The following is a 22,771-nucleotide window of genomic DNA, read 5'->3' as shown; positions in this document are numbered from 1 at the left end:
CCAGTTTCCTCTACCACTAAAAACATGTACATTAGGCTAATGGTGCATATGTGAGAGTAAGTGTTTGGTGGTGGTCGGACAGACTGATGGCACAGATTGACAGCCTCACTTCCCTCACTCTAACCCTGGGACAGCTGTGGCTTCTATGGGAGGTTACCACCATGGAGTGTAGATTGTCCCATGTAAAGGCGCTATAAAAAAAAAGTCATCTACTTTTTTGTTTTATATAGAGACCATTATTTGTTTTATCCTCTTTTTTAGTCTTTCTTTAGAACTTTTTCAGTGCAGTCCAGAGAGGCAGAAACGCGCCGGTGTTTTATAAACCATTTTGAACTCTTAATAATTTATTTGAGTTTCTATCCCATTAAGGGCTTCATTCCTTGCTTGATCTCCAAAACTGAAGAGCATCTGGGTGAAACCTTTGTACTTTTGTAACTAGACTCATGCAGCAATCCAAATTAATCAACTGTAGCCTGAAGAATTTAGTCGTGATTTAGCCCTATTTTACACCTGCTTCAACCGTGGTTTAGACCATATTCACTTTGATTAGATCTGCTGGTACTCAGGGAGCCAAATCATTTCTTAGGTTGTAGATGTTATGAAAGGTTACTAGGTAATTCTGGCATAGTAAACATCAAATTTTATGCTATTTAAAGGAACAGGACTCTGTTTTTCCATACTGAGATATGTTCCTACGTGAAAGAGTGTGGTAGCCTCCAACTTCACCCCCATTTGGAGCTATAGGAATACATTTTGAGAGGCCAAATGCTACCAACATCTTTGGTCGTTGTGCGTTACTGAGCGCACGCACAAAGACCAGACAGGTACGTTTGAACTAATCTAAGCTGAGGTAAGAACATATCTCAGTATGTAAAAACAGTGGCGTGTTCCCTTAAACATCTAGTGATGCCCCTTAGGCTGTTTCTGGTTGTTACATTTGTTGAATGTTCTTTCTATGTCTTCTTAGAAGAGAAGCCGCAGGACATGTCTCTGAGTATCTCAACTAATGGAAATGCCAGCATCACTGTCTCAGTGGAAGTTAATGGCACAACCTACTCAGGTTTGTTTGGATTTCAATGATGACAGAACTCGTGCTCTTTTACCTGTGCTTGTATTTCTCTAGAGAGATTAATAAAGTATAACTTAACTTAAACACTGTTGTTCCCACAGGAACCCTGTTTGCTCAGAAGGGTGGAGTCCCTGTTGTCTCTGCTGCTGCCTCTGGCTCTCCTGCTGCCGCTGGCCCGAGCTTTGGCTTCTCTGCTCCGGGTCCTCAGACCCTCAGCCCTGCGTCCTCGTCTTCATCCAAGGGTCCCAGCTCTGCGGAGCCTGTTCCTGGAGGATCTCCCTAATAATTAAGGGCCTTTCTTCAACCTCGAGGTCCAGCATGAAAATTCAGTACCACGAGAAATCGTAAAGAATAACTGTTGCACAACAAATACCTCATCAACCCTGTCAAAGTCTTGGCTGTCTCAATGATCACAAAGCCTGTGAAAATGATGTGCCCAAACTTGGCACAGCTCTACATTCATCCACAAATCTACATATTATACAGAGCACATACAAATGTTAACACGCTAAACACAATCAGCTCAGCCAAAATCCACTGACAGGTGTCTCAACTGAACTTGAAACTTTTATTAGGACTGTCTGTTTGTTTGTTGCCATTGTGTCATCTTTTTGATTTTGTGTTTTAGAATGATTTTTAGTTTTTCTCTTTTTACATACCTCAAATCAAGTAACCTGCAGTGGTGTCTTTACCTCAGGAGCTGTAGGATATATACCCGAATCAACTTTATTTTTGTATTCTTTTTGACCTACGTAGATGCAATCAGAGGAAGTCGGGTCCAATAGAACCTTCTTGCAGTAACTAACAGTTCAGGGCACTTCAGGTTTTCTTAATATACTGTAGCCTTTAGCTGAACTGAGAAATGATCTGATGCTGTAGACCAGCACATCACATACCTCTACTTTCATAACTCCGGCCTGATCATGACACTTCAAATGTATTGCACATAGCTATCATATATTTCTTTCCTCTTAGCAGTGCACAACATTTTCTCTGTGAGAGCCACATTATTATTCTCCTGCAGGTCCATCGCTGTCTGTAGTAGATTAGTCACCTACTTCACCAATCACTATTAAGTTGGTTCCTCTCTCTCATATATACTGCATATGTTAACTTCTACTGGCCTATCGCAAAGGGCAGCTCTCTCAGGAAGCAAAATATGACAAGGCGTCTTTATGTTAAAAAGGGGTCGTACCTGAAGAACGCACACAATCCAAGAATACCTCATCAGACTCTCCATAAAGGAGAGCTGCACTACATACCTCATGTGAGACTTGACGCCCAGCTTGTGAAGGAAATCCTTCCTGAAATCTAAGGTGAACATACCGACGCGCTGCTGGTTTTGGGGACATATTGTAAACCAAACAAACGTGGGAAGAGTGATCATTGTCCTTTCCACATTCATTGTATGACGTGTTTTGATGCCTGCTCCTTTTTGTCTATTTTCTTCATTTTGTTTCTTAATTTTGAAATGTTGAGTGATTTTCCTACATTTTATCAGGGAAGAGGGAATACTCTCATTACTTCCTCACTGGCTAATGTAGAAGTGTAGGATTTTTTATGTTTATTTGTAAGATCCGAGGTCACAGGCGTCAAAAGCCAATCTTCTCATCAATCTGACTGTGAACACCACGTCTTCTTTCACAACTATGTATTGTTATGCATGTGTACAATCATTTGACCAGTGGTTTGCCACCAAAATGCTCTGGTCAATATTTGCCTCTGTTTATTGCACAGCTAGATACCAAAGACTAGCCAGTTGTTCTAAATCAATGCCCAAACAATCATGTCCACTCCTGCCAGTCATAGCTCCACCATGCTGCTGTGATCTACAGCAGGGCAGTCAATTTAGGGCAAAAATGAGGATTTGCTGATTACAATTTTACTAAAATTTAAACTAAAACGTTTTCCCCATATGTTTGGGATTTGGCAAGATCTATTGATTTGACACACTTGGTGTGTCATTATTTTGTGATATAAATTTCCTTTCTTACTAGTTTTACCAGTTTTGAAATTAGATTGTAATTATATTCCTTCAAAGGTTTTTTTTAAATATTAAAATATAAATTTGAACTGGCTTCATCTGTGTTGAATGTGAGGCATTTAACTGTTAAGAAATCGCTGTGAGCCGAAGTCTGCGGCCTTGTTGCTATGACTGTATTGATGCCATTGAGCATCCGATTGTGCAGACTTTTGCCGTGCAGATCAGCTGTACACCTCAGCCCCATGTGTGACACATTACTGTATTGTATAAATGAGGATGTTGTAGGTGCTGCCTTAAAGTAGTTGTGGGTGAAACTGAACATTGTGGTTTCACTACGCAGCTCTTCAAGCTTAATCCTTTGGAGAGTAATCACTTGAGCGGCAGTTCAATCATACAGTTGCTATTCATTCTGTTGCATAGAAATATGTACTATTTATTTGTGTTCAATGTGTCATGTAACACTTTTAGTAACAGCAGGGCTGAATCACTAAAGCCATGTTACTAAAATATCTATATCCTTGCTTCTGATTCTGTCTGCACAAAGCGGATGGCTGATAGTGTAGCTTCACTGCCTTTGAATGTGTGTTTTCACTGTGAGTCTGAGAATGTATGAGTGGTGTATGGGTCATAAATAACTTATAAAACAGTAAATATAATTAGAAAACAAACATTACAGCCTGTGCCACAGCCAGTACTGTGATGGCAAAGCATTTTGAAAGACAGGACTTTTTACACATCTAAGTGTTTTCGATGACGATAAGATTCACTTGAAGCGGCGAGCTCAGGGCACTTACCACTGTACTGTTTGTGTGAGTGTTGTCTGCACGGGTGAGAGTGCATCTTTGGGACACCCCCTTCCCTACCTCGTCACACACAATACCTCAGGGCAGTGGGCTGCATGTTGCATTGCAACTTTTGCTTTTGTTGTTGAAGCTACTCGAGGGACGGGTACTGAGCTGCAGTCATTTCTCTGAATGCTACTTAGGACTGACTTGGGTTTTGTATTGCATTTTTTTTTTTTTTTTGTCAGTAGCTGCACGCAAGGTTTCGTCTCTCAGGAAGCTGTGAAGTATGCAGAACCTTTGTCTCATGGAAATATTCAGTTTAAATGTCTAAAATCTAACCTGATCTGTGTAAAAACAGGTGCATATGCAAGTGGTTATCGAATACCTCATTTATCACTTTTATGTTTTTGGCTTGTACAATGCTCCGTATATTAATTCAACTGTGGGGTTTGTGCATATTTTTGTACGGTTATTATGACATGATAATAATGATGATATTAAGCTGATATTATATAGTTTTTCTCTTGGATTAAAACAAAGTAGGACAAAACACATGGATGCTTGTTAAAACTGGTTTGTGCTGATTGTATTTAAGGAGCACTTTTCCAAAACGGGTTTTCACACATTCAGTTTTGTTCTTATTAGTAATATAAAGATATGGTTCTCAGGGCTTTAACTTGTATGTCATGATAAAGTTTTACTTTATAGCTTATCAGTGTGTCTGTGTTTTTGTGATTGATGAGTCATTTAAGTGTCACATCCTCAGCAAAGATACACACAATGATTCACTTCCACATTTTACAAGAGAGAAAATGACATTCATTTATTTATATCTGTAAATAGAGCTACTTTTACAAGACATAATGTGACTTTTGAGACATGTTTGAGAGCATAGCTTTGAAGCAAGGATTCAAGGAAGTTACTATTTCACATGGTTGTAAATAATTAAATAAGAGTTTAACACTGAACCACTGCTGGTGATGAGGTAGTACATACAAAATCACAAACAGAAGATTTTCAAGTACCAGTTGCTTTAAGTCACAGGCCAGTCAATGCAGTCAACCATACTTCACATTACCATTAATACTTTCACTAACAAAGCTTCATTTACAAATAATAAATAAAACAGTGGAGATTGCGTATGACACATGAATCTTTCCAGAAGATCATTTGGTACCAAATAATCAAAGAAGGTGCAAAACAAAGTAATGCCAACCCTGACTCTTCTTGGACTGTTGGCTTTATTGGACAGGAAAGTTCAAAGGGAATTAGGTTGAAGAGGATGGAGAGGATGAAATCCAGAAGATTGTCAGAGTTGGGACTCGAACCCACAACACTGGTATCAGAGCAGCGTTCAGTGTATGCAGCCTTGTTCCCTAGAATAGACGAACAACTGCTCCTAATTTCACCTATAAAACATGTTCAGCTCTGGACTAAAAGTGCAGCCACGAGACAAACCCAGAGCACCAGGCCTGGGGTGTAGCCTTCAGCGCTGTCTTCTACCCTTAGCTGATACTGGGCCAGCACCCGTCTGTGGCCCTGCTCCTCGGACTCACAGCTGTATGTGCCCTCCTGCTCGGGCTGGATGCTGCTGATGAGCAGTAAGCACTGCTGCTGTGTCCCGCTGCACAGCACAGGCCGGTGGTCATGGTACCAGCTGTATTGGGCATGAAGGGACGAGACCGGACACTCAAAGAAGAACCGTGACCCACGGGGAACAAAGATCTGGTCCTCTGCATCTTCTGGCTCTGGAACAGGGTAGAAGATTAAATCATTAATGTAATGGCGTTATACTGATGGAGCTCACTAACCAACCTACATAAAATACTCATTGTAACTGGACATATACTTATACCTTTCATGTGACTTTCATTCGGCATTGAGACAGGGCAGTTGGCCATATCCTCAGTGACTTGCAGTGGCCCACTGTTAAATAAAGCAATGATTAAACATGTCTATGCTGAGCTTAAACAGAGAGCTTTGTTTGTGTAATTGGCTTTATATTTCCTGTTCTTATGAGTAAGAGTGAGTTGCAACTGGTCCTTAGAGCTCTTACTCAACTGTGTTGTTATTCACAGAATCATCCTGAAGTTTATTAAAAAGAAGAACCTAATATTTCTCACCTACACAGTACACACTTCCTTTTGCATAATTACTGCCTGAACTTCTCTAAAAAAGGTACACGAAATACACAGATACACAGAAGCAGACTGAACGTCCAGTTAATATGCTCCTTTTCTTGAAGAGCATTTGGTCTTAAATTTCAGAATTCTATGTCGTAAAACGTCTTTAAAAGTCTTCATTTTCATATCACAAATTGGGCAGGAAGTTGTTTGGGCACCTCGTGAATGTTTATGGTAATACGAACGTAATCACATTTTGGAAATTTTACAAGTCACAAGACGTTCTGTGGCGCAACCTTTCACCATATCAGTCTTTCTTGCCTTCAGCTGTACTTTTCAGCGTGGTATCATGTGTCAGCCTTATCAACACTACCACACCCTTTTCCGTTTTTTACCAATTTGCAAGTTTGTGCAATGACTGTACATCATAACTTTGCGATGATGGCATTGCTTTGTTTTCCCTGGTTAAATAAAGGTCAAATAAAAATAAAATAGAGTTCACAATGTCATATTTCTGGAATAGTTTTTGTAATTCAGAGCCTTGTGTTAATGGATTATGAGAAATGCCATGCCATGTGTTTTTGTCAATGTCTACTGGGAAAACGCTGACACAGTGGAATTATAGACAATGTGCTGAGCTTGTGTTGCTCTCAGAAACAATGAACAACGGGCATCAAAGGTTGGTATTATGCTAAAAACAAATAATAGAGGGTTGTCTAGTATACCTATATTTTAAACACATTAGCTTTGTCTTTCTAGCTTGTCAGAACTGGACTAGGACTGAGGAAAAAAGTGTATTTACATCCCATACACATTACACAAGCAGCTATACTTGAACACTCTATAATGTGAAATTGCTTAGTGCAGTGGTTTTCACACTGTGGTATTTTTATGCATGCCCTCATAGTTATATAGTTTTTATAGTTCACTATTTACTGTTTCTCTACCAAGTTTTATGTTTCATGTTGCAAGTTTTCTTTACCTAGTTTGTGAACCTGGCAATCCATCTATTCTGCTTTCTGATGAACTCATTAGAAACAACTTCTTTCCTTCGAACTGGTGCCTCTTTTGGTCGTTCAGATCTGTCTGCATAGACTTCTGCTATTTCAATTTGACACATTCATTTGTTTTTTTCCCCCCTTCAGTCAAACACAATCCCCCATATTGCTAATGCATTTCTACAGCCAACCCAAGAGAGTTTTAGGATTACTTTCTCGCGCAGTGGTCTTCGCTCCAGCCGCAGTAGGGATCTCCAGCCAGGACACACTCTGCACAAACATCTCCATAGCGCTGACAGTTCGCCACGTCTATTTGGGCCACCTCGGTGCTGGTCGTTACATACAGCTTCTTCTGCAGTGACACGCAACGTTCTTCATCTTTGAAACATCATTCTCATATCAGTACTCATCGAGGAGTGGCTATTACTCACCGTGGGGGGATTCAGGCTCACGCTAACAATGTGAGCTCTGTGGTTGAATGGTTTATATTCCGCTATGATTAAGTTGTTATCTTCACTATGACTCTGCTTGAGCTTCACCTTATGAACCGCACCACTGTCTGTTTGACAAGGAAGACAGAAAAATCCAATATTACCTGTACTGCACACACCCACAGCAAAAAAAAAAAAAGAAATATGATAGCGTCTTTGTATCAACTGCCCCAAGCACAATGGCGGTAAATTCCCAATGAGGAAATATTTACTTGGTTCAATTGTGACACAAACAACTTAAAGGGATATTTCGGGGTTTTTCACATAGGTCCTCATTTCCTAGTTATCCAGAGTGTTGTTGACTTCTGGAGCTATTTTTGGTTTTTAATTCATGCAATTCCTATATTTAAAGACTTTAGTGGTGCTAGGCTAGTGCATGTCTATGGTAACTAGTAGCCTGCATTAAAAACGGTCTGACCCAAGCACAGTGCACCCGAGGCAAATCACTTATAACACCAGACTACCCATATAAATGTCTGTGTTGACAGCAGCATCAGCTTCCTGTTTGTAAGCTACGCAGCAGCGGAGTGATCTGCCACATAATTACTACATGTGGAATTCACAAAGGAGATATGGCAACCTTTGGAGAACTACTATAGATCCGCCCATCGGCCCTGGTCTATGGGAGCCTGTCCGTCTATGGGAGTGGATCTCTCCTTCTGTGGTTCTCCCCGAGGTTTCTCAGGTTTCCCCGTGGGTTTTTGAGTTTTTCCTCGCCATGCTGGAGAGTCTAAGGACAGGGGACACCCATGCGCTCGTCACCGCCTGCTGCCCATGCTTATTTGAACATTATGTTTGCCTGGATACTTCATTCGCCTGAACTCTATATTTTTATACTCATTGCTCTGTTTTACTGCCTTAATGTTCGATGCAGCCCTGTGAGGTAACTCCTGTTGTGATATTGGGCTACACAAAATCATTGATTGATTGACTACCCAATGATTTTGAAAAGGTTTTTAATGCAGGCTACTAGTTACCATAGACATGTGCTAGTCTAGCACTAACCTAGCATCACTAAACTCTTCAAATATAAGGATATGGATAACTAGAAAATGGGGCCCTATGTAAAGAATCCTGAAATATCCTTTTAACAGGTTCAAAGAGTCAAACTTGAGAAAGTAATTGGCATCTTGGTATTAATGAATAAATAACAGGAAAATAATAGGTTTTCTGGACAAGATGAGCCAAATTCAATTGCAAATTCTTATTGTTAAAGCTTTCAAATGACAGATGGATAGATAGGCGCATTGAGTTGCCTTGTGTACGAAATGCGCGGTATAAATAAGGCGCCTTGCCTTGCCTTACCTTGCCTTGCCAGAAGTTTAAAGGGACTATACAGAGTTTAAAAATGTTAAAATTAAGTATTTTCCTCCGTCTACATGTTTTTGCCATTTCCTAAGGTGTAGAATGAGCCCAGACCTAAAGTACATTCAAACAGTGCTCAGAAAACATTTATGTACAGAGCAATGCATGCATGGAATATGCTACCTGAAAATCTAACGATGCTCGTAAATATAAAAACATTTAAATCGGCATTGAAAAAATGTTATCAACAACTGAACTGAACTGAAAATATACTAACTATTTCTTGAGATTTGATACATTATTGTTAAATTATGCCAAGAAAGTAGTGATCATGAATTGTGATACAGTAATATATTGTATACATTGTTGCGTGGCTTTTGTATCTTAATGTACTTTTCTTTTTTCTTTAATGTATTTCTTTATGTTTTTATATGTGGACCCCAGGAAGATTAGCGACAGCTCTGCTGTGCTAATGGGGATCCCAGCAATAAAAAAAAAACAAAAAAAAACCTGTTCATCACAACTGCCTCTAAAATCCTGCACTGTCACTCAAAAAGGTGTTAATTCGGTCCGAAGTGCCTTCGTGCATGAGCTTAATATAAAAGCTGCAGTTACGCAAAAAGACCTGAGGTGGCAGTAGTGAGCATAAAATGACTAATTTGCATCTAGCCCCTTTAAGTCACAACATTAATATCATGTGTTGTTGGGCTTGTTTCCAACACAAACTAGGTTGGACATTGTGGTTTTCCCAGTTCGGATATTTCTTTCAAAAATGGTGTCTGGTGCCAATAGACGCCATAAATATGTTCAACAATAGACGCTATTGTTTGGCGGGCTGCTACTCACTCAGAGACAGAAAAAGGATTGTGTGATTGTTGTCACGTTTGTCCTGGAAGTGGTGCACGGTGATGTGGCTGTAATGGTGGTGACTGATCAGAATCGGCCCGAGGCTGTTCCCTGGCTGGATGCTCCTCTCCATTTCACAACTGGCCTTTATTTGCTTCAGAGTTTCAAATCCGAGTTTCGTGCTGTCCGCGACACACTGAGGAAGCAAGAGTACATTTTGAACAACTGGCATTTACAACATCAACTTCCCGTAGTGATTGTGTCGGTACCATTCTGGATCTGCCTGGTTGCATGTCAGAGTTTTTAAAGGGGGAGGTTTTAAAGATGTGGTCAATGTCTTGTAGTGTGTAGATGCACACGGCCCTCATACCCCTGAATAGGATTAGAGCAAAGAGGGTTACTAAGCAGTCAACAAGAAATGTGTTGTAAGTTCAGCACTTCTAAAACAGGAACTTGCTGTGTGTAGGCATGTGTTTTATCATCAGACATCGTATATGTTTGGTCAGTGGTTTCTGCTTTTAAAGAAATCACTCACATGATCAAAACACATCAGATAAACACATCTTCCTTCCTTGTCTATTGATCACGAACATAGGAAGATAAAAACTTAGTCAGCATACCATTCATTTTGGAAAAGTCCATAAACTCTTGTGTCCTGCCAGTGGTCAGCCTCGACTGTAGCGATATCGAGCAGCTCAGAGAAGTGCTGTTTCTGCTCCATATTGCCGCAGAAAAGGCGGGCATTCAGCTGTGACGTCCAGGTGAACTGCATGTTGTTCTTGGGGCCGCCAGTATCTGTCTGTGTGGAACATGCACATTTTGGCATCAGAATAAATGTGTACCAAAATACGCTCAGTTGATGTTGTTATTAGGGGTGGAGATGGAGAATTCAATTGATATGCTGTGTGGGGTTCTATAATGCACAAAGCTCACCAAACCTTTTAGTCAAGGCTTTAGTTAAGGCTGCTGAATTTAAGGAAATAAAGGTACCTACCATGCATATCTGCGTTACATAAGGCCTCCACATGTGACTATACATGTCGGTGTCTGTGTTCTTTTCATTGTAAAAACCGTAGATTTTGTCTTGAAGCGCACCATCTTTGCTGTCCTGTTTGCTGACGACTAACTTTATATAGCGCTGCTCTGAAAAGGAAAACATGGACATTGACAGTAAATGTCAGGGAACCATCATACAGCATGTTTATGACACATATACCTTGATCATGGTACGCTGGCCGGACACTGTGCTTCCCAAACCTGCATATGCCAATGACGTCTTGAGATCCGGAGTCTGTGATATAGAGGTCAGCGCTGTCTGGACTTTCTGAAAATAAATAAATAATCAGACACAGAAGGATGACTACATGATAAACCGGTGAGCTAAGGAAAGTACTATGCACTTGGAACGGCAGATAAGGTCACTTAAATGTCAGACATATTAAAAAGAACACAGAACGCGGCACTTCAGAAGGAAGATTGTGGGGCCTAATATTAACCGAGAGCGTGTGAAAAACGTACCAACATAAGCAGAGGCTTCACCTTCCTTCATAATAAAATCTCTTATGCTCTCCTTTATGCTCGTCACTTTATCAGAATTGATGAATTTGGCGGAATGTTCTGAAATATTCTTCAAGAAAAACAGTCCATAAACACACAGAACAAAAGCTTCATGAAATACCATGACTAGGCCAGTTATGATACGAAAATCTCAAGTTCGATATATTGAGGCAGAAAAATATTGCGATAAACGACATTACTAAATACAGCGTTTATCTGTCATTTATTGAACTATAAGTGTATCGTGACAGGCCTAATCATGACAACGTATAATTGTATTGATTCTTACCATGTTACAGCAGACGGTTTCTTTACCATTGGTCCCACACACAAATATGTGGTTGGCTTCTTGACTCTTATGGACCACAGTTATGTTATAAGTACAAGCCTATAATAAACGTACAAAACGTATAAGAAGAAATCACTTTTAAACAGCATTTTACGTCAAGTTACATAATACCTACTTTTGTCTGTACATTTTTTACACATTCATCCCACTGCACTGGCACGTTCACAGGGATCTGCAAGAAATGAACACACAATTGGACAATCATGAAATAAGATAGGACAGCTGTTACCTCTCAATCTATCCATCATGTAAAACTCCAAACCTTTTGTTGATTGAGAAAGTTAATAAGACTGATGTGTGCCGTCCCAAACACTGCCACTGAATCTTCTCCCACAATTAGGGTCTTCACAGTGGGTGCGTTAAAGAACCGTCGCTTCAATATGAACGATTCTGCCATAAATGAATGTCCTCATTAAAACGCATACTATAACATGATAGTCTAAAAAAAGAAGAAGAAAAAAGAGTCACGAGTTGAAAACCTACCCGTTTCTGTAAATATCAGGCGAGGTCGCTCCGTCGCTGTTGTTGTGGATCTAATAATACAAAATAATAATAGTAAATATAGGCTTATTTGAAGACATAACTGCCCCATCCTGAGTCCTGACGACAGCTCAAACTCAGTGATTTTAAATCGCACTAACACAATGTGCGATGTGGGGCAGCGAAAGTTACACTCCTACTATGACATCTGCATACTCCTACACAAAAAGCTTTCCGCGGGGAAAAGGGGGCCGGTTGTTTCATTCATTATTTTATTCATTCGTTATGTAGATTGGAGGCGTTGTGATGACGTGACCTACAGATATGTTTTACTTTTTTTTAAATTGTATAAATATAGCTAGACTACGCCATTCATTTCCAATAATGGAAAGCTGCAGACTCGGAGCCGAGACAGATCTACCGTGAAAAGCGAATCCACCGTGATAGTGCGCCCTCTGCTGGCAAAGACAGATATACGACGGTATTTATTTCATGTTTTATAGTTGTGTCGTTGAGATTATTTTGTGTAATTTAGAATGTGTTGATGTAGCTTAGTTTAGGCTACATGTACTATTATTTGGGTTATTTTATGAAATTAAAACTGTATGTTTTACTCATTTCATTGTATTTTGTAAGACAGTGCCTTCATTTGTTCAACAAGGGACAGAGACAATATTTTGGAACAAAATCACATTTTTTTAGGCCATTGCTGTAATCAGTAAAGAAAGGAGAGAAATCATAGGGTTAATAATGTTTCAGATGCAATAACAAAGTAAAAAATAACATTTGTACCGTCAGGGTCTTCCCTGTTTCCTAAATTCAGCAGCATCTTTCTGTCAACTTCACTTAAACAAAAGATCAACACTGACGTCATTAATGTGTAAAAATCAAATGTTGTAATTCTGGGCTAAAAATGATAATAATAATAATACTATGGTCAAAACTAGTCTGGAATGACATATATACATGCAACTATGTGCCATTAATAATGGTGCCATAACTTAAAAAAAAAAAAAAAAAATGTCCTTTATTTATCCAGGATAAAACTCATTGAGATTAAAAATCTCAAGAGTGTCCAGGCCAAGATTCTTGAAAATTAAAATATGCAATAATTTGCCACAGAAAGTAAAAGGTAGCCTACCCGTAATACATAATTATGAATAAATTATATATTTACTTACAGCCAGGGCCGTAGCCAGGATTTAAAAAACAGTGAGGTCCGGATAATTCTTTAAACCGGGGGGTCTGGGGGTCCTCCCCCAGGAATTTTTTAAAGATTCAGATATAATTTCCTGTATTTTAAGTGATCAAAAACACTTTTGTCTCATCCTTGAGCCATTTTCAAAAATTGCTTGTCCCGTTTGGGACCAGGAGCCTGAGTGAATGTGGTGAGTGAGTGGATGGTGGTCGGACATGCAGATGGAGCAGACTGGCCTCGCTCCATCAGTCGACCCATGGGCAGTGGGTGCAGCCGTGCACCCCCTGAAGTGTTAGGTGACGAGTCACCTACCCCATACTTTAACATGATGAATATCACAAAACAAAATATCTATTTAATATCTATTTCATCCATTATTACTGTGAAGCAGGTTTTCCAAACAGTTTTACTCGCCTGAGTGAGAGGCAATAAGAAAGTCTTTTCCTAAATAAATACTGAAATATTAAATGAAAATTGTTTTGAAAACGAGGCTGTGGGTGTGAATGGGTAAAGCTGAGGGTTCTGCTTTGGCTCATTCTGAACATCAGACTCTTGTTTGGACTCTGCGCTCTGGCCCCGCCCCCTCTGCGTCGCCCTCACTGTCAAACCACTGGTAGCTACAAAGGTGAACGCGCTGGTTTAAGCTCTCATTAAAGCGAAGATCATTTACACGCAGGACAATCTTTGCATGAGACAGAAACAAAGTGAGCAGCAGAGGAGGCGGCGATGATGAGGCACAGACGCTTCTCTTTCTCTCGCTCCTCAGATCAGAATGAGGAAAACTCCTGTTGTAAATCGAGGTCACCGTGACGGCGCGCGCTCTGGCTCCTCTCTCTTTATGACAGAGAGCATAGAAATTGCATCTCAATCAAACTTTGGCGCGGTTCATGCGCTGCTGTTGTAGTGAGGCTGACGCACAGCCGCGCCCCCTCCCCTCTCGCCTCCGCGGAGTTTTACGCACTCGGGTCCAAAGCGGCTCATGAGGTCCGGTTTCAGAGTGGACACGTTTAGGTTCAGAACAAGCTCATCCACGTCTGAACTAGAGGCTCTTCCGCCTGTAGAAGCGCGTGTTTACAACATTCATTTGCGCAGGATTCAATGTGTAAAAAAAAAAAAAGCTAAAATTTTACCGAGGTCCGGACCTCGGTGACCTCAATGGTAGATACGGCCATGCTTACAGCCTGTAATTGCATTTTTTGGGTAGCATAAAATTGGGATTTATTGTTTTTACTCAGTTACAACTAGCATAAACGCTATATCTTAAACAGAAAATGAATGTGTTATCAAACAACATTAATGTGTCATCTTATCTTATCTTTACAGAAGCATCTACGATTTCAAAATTGGTTCATAAGAAATCAAAAAATGAAATAATCGGTTAAAGTCTCACGTTCATTGAGTTGATCAAATCAATCTTCCCGAGACTTAATACCGTCGTATATCCGTCTTTACCAGGAGAGGGCGCACTATCACGGTGGATTCGCTTCACGGTATTTCTGTCTCGGCTCCGGGTCTGCAGCTTTCCCCTACTCTTCATTTGTGCAGTCAGTAATTTTAGCCAGCAGATGGCGGTGTAATATCACTTCCCTGTAATGTACTTGTTTGTAGCCCATAAACTATATATAATATGTTGTAGCCTAACAAAAATAAAAAGGCTAAATAAATTCATAAAGGGGGAAATATATAATAATAATAATGCATATGATAATACACAATATATACATCATTTCAATAACACACAAGTTGCAATAAAGATTAAACCCAAATGAAACAGAACGTACTTGTGTGAAATTGTTTAACCTCTAAACCCCCACCTGAACCGAGCACGTTTTCTCCAGTTTGGCTTCACCAAAATATTATTGCTTCTTGGAAACAGCGTCAATAACAATAGATGAAAACGCAACTAAAGGGCGACAAAAGAGTGGCAAAAAAATGTGATGGAAATAGTGACCAAAAAAGTGTTAAAAAGTGATAAAAAGCGACAAAAATGTGATGGAAAAGTGACAATGTCAAAAAAAAAAGTGTAGGTCTTAGTTTTCAAATGATCACTGGCATTTAGGCTGTAACTTTTTAGATTTGGGTAAAGTTGAACTGGAGAAAATGCACCCAGGCTAGATGCAAGCTAGCCATTTTATACTCACTACTGCCACCTCAGGTCATACGTGTAACTGCACCTTCTATATTAAGCTCGTGCATGACGGCACTTCGGGTCCCAAAGCAACAACTTTTTGAGTGACAGTGCAGGATATCAGGACATTGCTGGAACATGTAGGGCAGGAAAATACATAATTTTAACATTTTTAAACTCCGTATAGGCCCTTTAAAGCAGGGATTAAGCGGTTACATAGGCTATTACAAAATAGGATACAGAAATAAAGGGGGGAAAAGTGAATGCCTAGTGGTAAATATTGAACCCAAAAAAGAGAGTGTTGATCTGTCTCCTTAGCGTTTCCAAAGGGGAAAAGTGGTTGTTATAAGGGGGGGGGGGGGATCCTACAGCAAAAGTGCAATGGTAGAACATTCTTCATTCTATATAGCCGACCATGCAACATCAATGATTTTTTTTTTTTATATCATATGTTTTTGTTGATTTCTCCCTTTTGATCGTTTTCTCCTCTTCAATGGGTCATAATGTTTTGGATAAACCAGATTGGGCCGCATGATGGCGTCACAACTAGAGTTGGCCTGGCTGGGTGGTGGTGGTTCGTGCAGTTCAGAGCGCCGTGGATGATGATGATGATGATGATGCAGCGCGGTGCCTGCACAGTCCAGACAGAAAAGTGAGCGCACCCTTTTATCCGCACACTACCATGTCTCAGAGGGACAATCCCGCTCTGCACTGACTCCACACAAGTTCCGCCGAAGAAACATGTCGCTCGGAGGTAAGTGGATCTTATGTTTTGTACTTTTTTGGCGTGTCATTTCGCACCTTAATAACAGCAACAGTCAGTTTAACAATTTAACTATGTGAGACATGAAACAAAACAGATCTGACACTACTTGACATTACATACACTACAATTGGAGTGGTTCCAACGGTCCTGCTGCAGTGGTTTGTGGCTGTACGTCTCAAATAGCCTATTATATATAGCCACTGCATTGTCATATTACAGTTAAAGCTATTTAATCAGCCTTTTCTGCTTCATTGCACTAATTATTTCTCTGCATATCAATTTTTTGGCAACCTACATACACAAAAGGTTTGTCAGTTTACAGCAAAAGTAAGAAAATGCCTTTGCTGATGCTCTTTTGATATGGCAGAACTTGGTTTGGAGAGCGTATGGTGATAGCAGTCTGTTCTCATACACTGCCTGCATCAATTCCCCTTTATTTCTGTCTCTGTTAATACAATGATTATATATCCAACATCTACCTTTACAAATGTTTATTCCTAGGACTGACTACGAACACAGACACATCTCTTTTTTTTTGTCGTTTTACATTATTATCCAGCACTGAAGGATGAATCATCAAAAGAGAGAAAGCCATGATACAGGCTATTCAGGCTATGATGATTATAAAAAGGTTCCGATATTTCCGCTGGAGAAGACTGCTCATATGACACTCTGTATTGTTCTTTCTTACTTTGCTTCTGTTCTACCCAGACGACCCCTTTTGCATTAAATATTTCTGTCCTTGCCGCCCTTCTTTTGCCTCTTCCAGTTCACCTGCAGATCGTGCTGGCGGTGGCGCTGGCTGTGCTCTGCTATTCTTTGGTTGTCGTGTGCATCCTTTGCTGTCGCCGAAAGAAAAAAAGCGCCTCGTCTTTGGACAGGGAGGCAGTTCTCATGTCTCCCTACCCGCCCACTGTGACTTTGACCCCGTCTCAGTGCTCTCACCCTATCAAACAACAGTACGAGGAGCTGGATGGAGACGTCTTGGACTTCCCTTTGTCTAAAAGCAGCTCCTCTCCCTCTGAGGATGACCTGTGTGCTCTGCCTTCAGACTCCAGTCCGACCCGCTCCCCCGGCCTGCTGCTGTCCCCCGGTTTGCCTGTTCCAGTGAGGCGTCTCAGCTCTCCGGCAGTTCCCAGTCCCAGTCCATCCAATAAGTCCCCAGTTCATGGTAGAGCGTCCTTGCCGTCGCTCACCAAGCTCAGTCTCATGTCCAGGTCGAAGCGGGCCAAGAACAGACGCAGTACGGTGAGCGGAGAGAGCTTCCTGAGCAGTGAAGGCAGTACTCTGACTTCTGACCCACAGCTGAGGGATGGGGCGCAGTACGGGTCTGTGTCCACTGGATCCAAGCCCTCTCCTCTCTTACACTTCTCCCTGCTCTTCTCTTCAGCCCAAAACACCCTGGCGGTCAATATCTTGGGTCTGTCTGGTACAAGTAAAAAGAGAAGCGCCGTGTTTGTCCGGGCCAGCCTGCCTCCCCTGTGCCCCTCTCCACAGCCGCTGCCGTCCCGTCGCCGCAGCCTCAGCCCGGAGCTCCACAGTCAGAGCGTGGTCCTGCAGGTGGGCCCCATGGACGAGCTGCATCTCTGCACCCTGAGACTGGCTGTCTACAGCAGGGACTTCTCAGGGTTCAGAGAGGCCATGCTAGGCCTGGTGGAGATGCCCTGTGAGCAGATGGACCTAACACCAGACACCACCTGCACCTTCACCAGGGAGCTCACCCCCACGAAGAGCAAACTGAAAAAGGTACAGCCTTTCCACTACGCCATTAAACACAATAGAAGAAGGGAATCCACATTTTTATGGTCATCACATTACCTGTCAAAATGAGTGAGGAGATTTACCTTGGGTTTAATGACAGCTTTTAACGCCACCTTTACATGACTTGGGCATCTTATGAACCAACAGGTGGAGCGTGCCCAACGATGAGATGTAATACACACAAATGCAATGATCTACATTACCCACAAGTTCTCACAGTGTGTGGTGCAAAATTGCAGCACATGTTGTATCTATAATGTAGCAAAACACAACATAAAACATCTGTCAATCTACTTGAATGAGTAGGGGAAAGCTGCAGACCCTGAGCCGAGACAAATCTACCGTGATAGTGCGCCCTCTGCTGGATAAGACGGATCTAGACCAATCAGCTTTAAGGAAGGTTGATTGATATGTTGATCTACTTCGTGAGGCATTAGTAGGTTGAATTATTTCTTATTTTTCATGAAAACAAAATAAGTCTTATGAACAAATTTGTAAAGTGTAACTAGATGCTTCTGTTGATTGATTAAGATAGCATCACTTTGAACAGCATTTAAATTGCTTGTTGTTTTTGTTCCTGAACAACCCTAACCTAACCTTAGCCCTAATATTAACCTAAACTAACCCTAACAATAATAGTAAAGCATAAAATATTAACAAATGCTGTTGTGGATCTGCTCCTACCAGCAGAGGGCGCACTGTGGATTTGTCTTGGCCATATATACAGTCTATGGTCTTGGCTCTGGGTCTGCAGCTCTCTATTATTGCTTTAAATAAATGTGCTGTGATGACTTACATGTCCAGATTTGATGTTTTTAAGTTTGTATCTGAGATGTTGAGAATGAACACTCTCAGACTTCTGGGTTATTATCTACAAATGCTTTTATTTTATTTGCATTTTACTTATTGAGTTTCCAAACAATAGCCAATTCACACTTACTATATAGAACTAATCTCATATTCATTGTATTGTAAAACATAACAAAAAACTGTTGTATCGGTGTGAAAAGTCCAAAAGCCATCGGCCCTGGCCTCAGTGGTGCGTACAACCCTAAGACCAATTCCTTGCTCATCTTTTTGTCCCGTCAGCTCTCGTTAAATTCATGCTTAAACCTTCAAGGGTCTCCCTCAGCCACAACGCACTATTTGCAGTGTGATTCACAGCGGTGTCTGTGAATCTTGCGTTAATTCGTGGCGAAGACCTTTGGCTGCTTTTATTTACAATTCTCATTTTCAAATGTAAAATGATGTCCTGCTTGGTAATCCATTTAACGAGTTTACATTTCCATGTGATTGCACTGATTGGAAACATCAGAGGGAATGCACAGAGTGGTGCTGTGTCCTTGAAGGGGAAGTGTTTCATTTGTTATGCCATTAGACACTTTTCTTATGTGATTAGTTACGGTGACTTTGTTGTTTGTAAGTGCGGAGCAAACAAAGCGCAGTACAGTAAGCTGGCTGTGTGCCCACGCAGTGCCCTCTGTCAGAAAACATTTAGATGAGCCTTTAATGAAGAAGGCAGCTGATGCTTGTAGTTCTGCTGATGACTCGTGCTGTGTTTACAGATACAGGTGTGGAGACGGCACACTCACCTCAATATGTGTCTCCTCTGAACAAACGTTTAAATCAAGTTGTCCTTTTTAGTTGTTGTGCATTTTAAGATAATAATAGTTTTATACTCAACATATATACAACATAAAGTAACAAGTGTTTCTTCTGAGATTATTCCATTCTTTAAGGCATTCAGAGCCTGTGGATAAGCCTTTGATGTTTGGAATAAAAATAAAAATAGTAAATGCTTTCATTCAATGTTTGATAAGGCTGCTGGTTTAATGTCGCTGTAGACAGACGTTTTAATCCATATTTAAGAAGTCCTGTATTATTTTTCTAGTTCTTCATAATATATTAAGATATTCTGTGCGTTTCTGAACCAACATAAAAGGCTTTTTAATAGTTTAATAAATACATTTCCTGCCTTGATAAAAAATGTTTAGCGTAAAACTCTGAAGTCGTTAATCAGTATGCCCAGTCAAATTAATTACCATATTCAGTAAAGATGGTAATTCATTTAGTTAAACAGGATGGTGCTGAATATTCAAAGGCAACATGTGATCTTTGATGGAAAGTCATTATGGCAATCCCAACTAAGAATTTAATTTGAAACAGAGGGAAAAAATGACTGGCTATGAGAGAATGCAGTCAAAGAAGGTTAGGAGGCACTTCGTAGTTATCAAAAATAAAAATCCTTTATTGAAGCTATGTCTTCCAATTGCCCTGATGAAGACATAGCTTTCGAAACACGTTGGCGTTTTTTAATTACTTTGTCCATGCCACAATAAAGGATTTTTATTTTGATAACTACGGAGTGCCTCCTAACCGTCTTTGACTGCTTTCTCTCATAGCCAGTCATTTTTCTCTATTTTCATGCACTATCGGCTCCTTGGAAGAGCCCCCGGAGTTCACTACAACTTGTTACACTTGTGGGACCCAAAGCAGCGCACATTTTCTATTTTCATTAAGAATTTGATTTGTTCATTTGCTCATTAAATATTAGCCTCTAAACCACTGTACACATCCCTCAATAATTCCGATGGCAACTGCGCCCATAGAAGTTGTGTTCATGGTACAAATGCTTTCATCAGTATAGGACAAAATGTATGTTTATATTTTCATAAATCATAAAAACAAGATTAAGTGCAGAGGCACTGAGGCAGAAATCACTTGTTGGATGCGCCTTCACACTCTGCTGCGTGGCCCTTGGACATTCCTGGGGGTCCCGATCAGACTTTGGTCAGTGCACAGTGACTCATCACAATAGGAAATGCAAACCCTTCGTGGACCTTGATATTGTGATTTTCCACGTGAAACCTGCTTTATTGATGCATGTTTGAGTCATCCCCCATATTTAGTCCTTCCCCTTGATGCACTCGCCAAACACCTGCCAAAGTTATGAGTCTGTGCTCCTCCGTGTTTTAAAGATACCAACAGCTGTACCTGACTTTTCTGATTATTTCAGTCCTCAAATGGCTTCCACTACTACTACCACACCCTTTTCCCTTTGTGCTTAGTCCAGCTGTTTTGTATTCAGGCTAGATTTACTTTAAAGGAATAGGCCATCGTTTTTTCAATACTGTGATATGTTCTTACCTGAGCTTAGACGAGTCTGGTCTTTGTGCTCAGGTAAGAACAGATCTCAGTATATTAAAGCGGTGGCCTGTTCCTTTAACTTGTTCTTCATACATGTATATTATTTTAAGTTACTGTGTGTATTCTATGAAACCTGGACAAAGTACAATCTAAGTTCTTATTAAGGCAACTCAATTGTAAGACTTTTTCAGTAACATGTGTCTGTTGTTGCTTTCCCTCAGAGTGTGAGTTCTCAGGAAACACTGACCCGCAGGAAAACATCAGTGTGTGTGCCAAAGGTTCTGGGCCAAGTGTTTATTCTGCTGCAGTACCAGTCTTTGGCCCAGCGCATTAAACTCATGGTGAGGAAGGCAGAGCACCTGGCCAAGCTCACCAAGATCCCCGGCACCCCAGGTAAACTGAGCCACACTGTTGTAAATGGCCAGTGCTCATCACTAATGGGCCAGTATTTGTCAGTTCTTCTATTGGATTTGCTGTAATGTTATTAGTAACTGATCAGGGCGGTGTCATTTCCCCCGCTGTCTTCAGATCACATCTCTCTCTATGTGTAATTGATAGCTTTCTGTTGATAATGTTTTTTGAAAATGAGAAAAGTGCTCATTATGGACGGAATGAATGAGTTGATGTTTGAATGAACGGAGCTTTCTTGTTCTCAGACCACTATGTTGTGATCAATATGAGGCTGGATGGAAAGGTAATTGCTACAAAGGAAACCAAAGGAGCTAGTGGCCTCAACCCGATCTGGAACGCCCCATTTCTGTTCGACCTGCCTCCCGGAGACATCACTCAGCAGCCACTGCTTTTTGAATGTATCATCATGCAGGTATCCAACATGTGATATTATATTGACTTATTATGAGATTACAATCTTTGTGTGTTTTTTCTTCTGTTAGGGGCGTCTGTATACCAAGAGCAGTGTGCTGGGGCGTGTTCTTATCGGCAGCAGTGCGTCAGAGGAGGGGCGGGCGCACTGGAAGGAGGTGCTGAGTCGAGGGCAGATAGAGGCGGCTCGTTGGCACAGCATTCAGCCCGATGTGCTCTAGGCCTGACGCCATGTGCACTGGCTGATCTACCGATATAAAGACACTGACTGGTTGAATACCATTAAAACTCTGGCATTTGTTCATCATTGTACAAATTGGATGTCTAATTATATTTTAGTCCAATTGTTCTGCGTGCGAGGTACTTGCTGTACTATTAACTCGTAAATTAGTGTTATTTGCTTTATTATTTATTATTTTATGTCGCTTGTGTTCACAGTCTTTTAGTGTAGCTTGTTACTTTTAACAAATCCTACTTGTAAGATTAATGGGCACCAGTGCAAATACCTTGAAGTTAATTTAACTTTGTCTTATAGATGTCACATCATAAATTTGGTGAATTTTAAATTTGGAAAATATCTATTAACAAGTAGTCTCAAGTGACTAGTTAAAGACTGTTTTATAAAATTTTGTTCAACTGTGTCAAGTGGACCAAAGAATTATTGTACCATAAGCTGTTCCAGAGCCATTTGCTGTATGTAGTGAATGTAATGTAATGTATGTGGAGGAAAAGCATCACTGCTAATGTCACTGAGACGTTATGACAGCTGTCAGCCGGGATTCTGTTGAAAAAAGATTGAAAAATTGTCAGCTTGAGGCAAATACACTTGTTCAATACAAATCAATCCTTCTTTATACTCAACACTGACAACAAAACAGCATTTTCAAACTATGTCTCCCAAAGAACCAATGTTCTTCTCTGATTTCAGTGTTACATGACATCTGTGTGGGGCTGAGAGAGCT

The 22,771-nt window shown here is 40.7% G+C and overlaps 3 protein-coding genes across 4 annotated transcripts in view; 2 read left to right on the top strand and 1 right to left on the bottom strand.

The window, feature by feature from the left end:
- LOC306962141 (AT-rich interactive domain-containing protein 3B) overlaps window positions 1-2,994 on the top strand; it is a 38,059-nt gene extending 35,065 nt beyond the window's left edge. Inside the window, exons 8-9 of the mRNA XM_079555211.1 lie at window positions 968-1,060; window positions 1,171-2,994. Of these exons, the coding sequence (XP_079411337.1) occupies window positions 968-1,060; window positions 1,171-1,352 (275 nt within the window). The 3' untranslated portion in view covers window positions 1,353-2,994. The remainder of the gene's footprint in view (window positions 1-967; window positions 1,061-1,170) is intronic.
- A 2,075-nt stretch (window positions 2,995-5,069) lies between these two features.
- Window positions 5,070-12,125, bottom strand: LOC306962153 (semaphorin-7A). 2 transcript variants are annotated; one of them, XM_079555226.1, is made up of 14 exons: window positions 11,991-12,125; window positions 11,770-11,897; window positions 11,623-11,679; window positions 11,448-11,546; window positions 11,120-11,228; window positions 10,818-10,925; window positions 10,596-10,744; window positions 10,222-10,400; window positions 9,871-9,973; window positions 9,602-9,797; window positions 7,391-7,518; window positions 7,172-7,311; window positions 5,694-5,764; window positions 5,070-5,586 (listed from the first exon to the last, which is right to left on the bottom strand). In XM_079555226.1, exons 1-14 carry the CDS (start codon window positions 12,097-12,099, stop codon window positions 5,261-5,263), a joined length of 1,902 nt encoding a protein of 633 aa, XP_079411352.1. In that variant the 5' UTR covers window positions 12,100-12,125; the 3' UTR covers window positions 5,070-5,260. The 2 variants fall into 2 exon arrangements, with proteins under 2 accessions (XP_079411352.1, XP_079411353.1); XM_079555227.1 differs by having other exon boundaries at window positions 11,635-11,679.
- A 3,752-nt stretch (window positions 12,126-15,877) lies between these two features.
- Window positions 15,878-22,323, top strand: LOC306962301 (synaptotagmin-B). The gene is made up of 5 exons (XM_079555414.1): window positions 15,878-16,067; window positions 16,849-17,825; window positions 21,209-21,380; window positions 21,644-21,810; window positions 21,881-22,323. The coding sequence occupies exons 1-5, from the start codon at window positions 16,055-16,057 to the stop codon at window positions 22,028-22,030; spliced, it is 1,479 nt and encodes a 492-aa protein (XP_079411540.1). The 5' UTR covers window positions 15,878-16,054; the 3' UTR covers window positions 22,031-22,323.
- Window positions 22,324-22,771: the final 448 nt, after the last annotated feature.

This window comes from Gobius niger (genome assembly GCF_951799975.1).
Source record: "Gobius niger genome assembly, chromosome: 4".
Taxonomy (NCBI): domain Eukaryota; kingdom Metazoa; phylum Chordata; class Actinopteri; order Gobiiformes; family Gobiidae; genus Gobius; species Gobius niger.
This window is presented reverse-complemented; position numbering and strand designations above follow the sequence as displayed.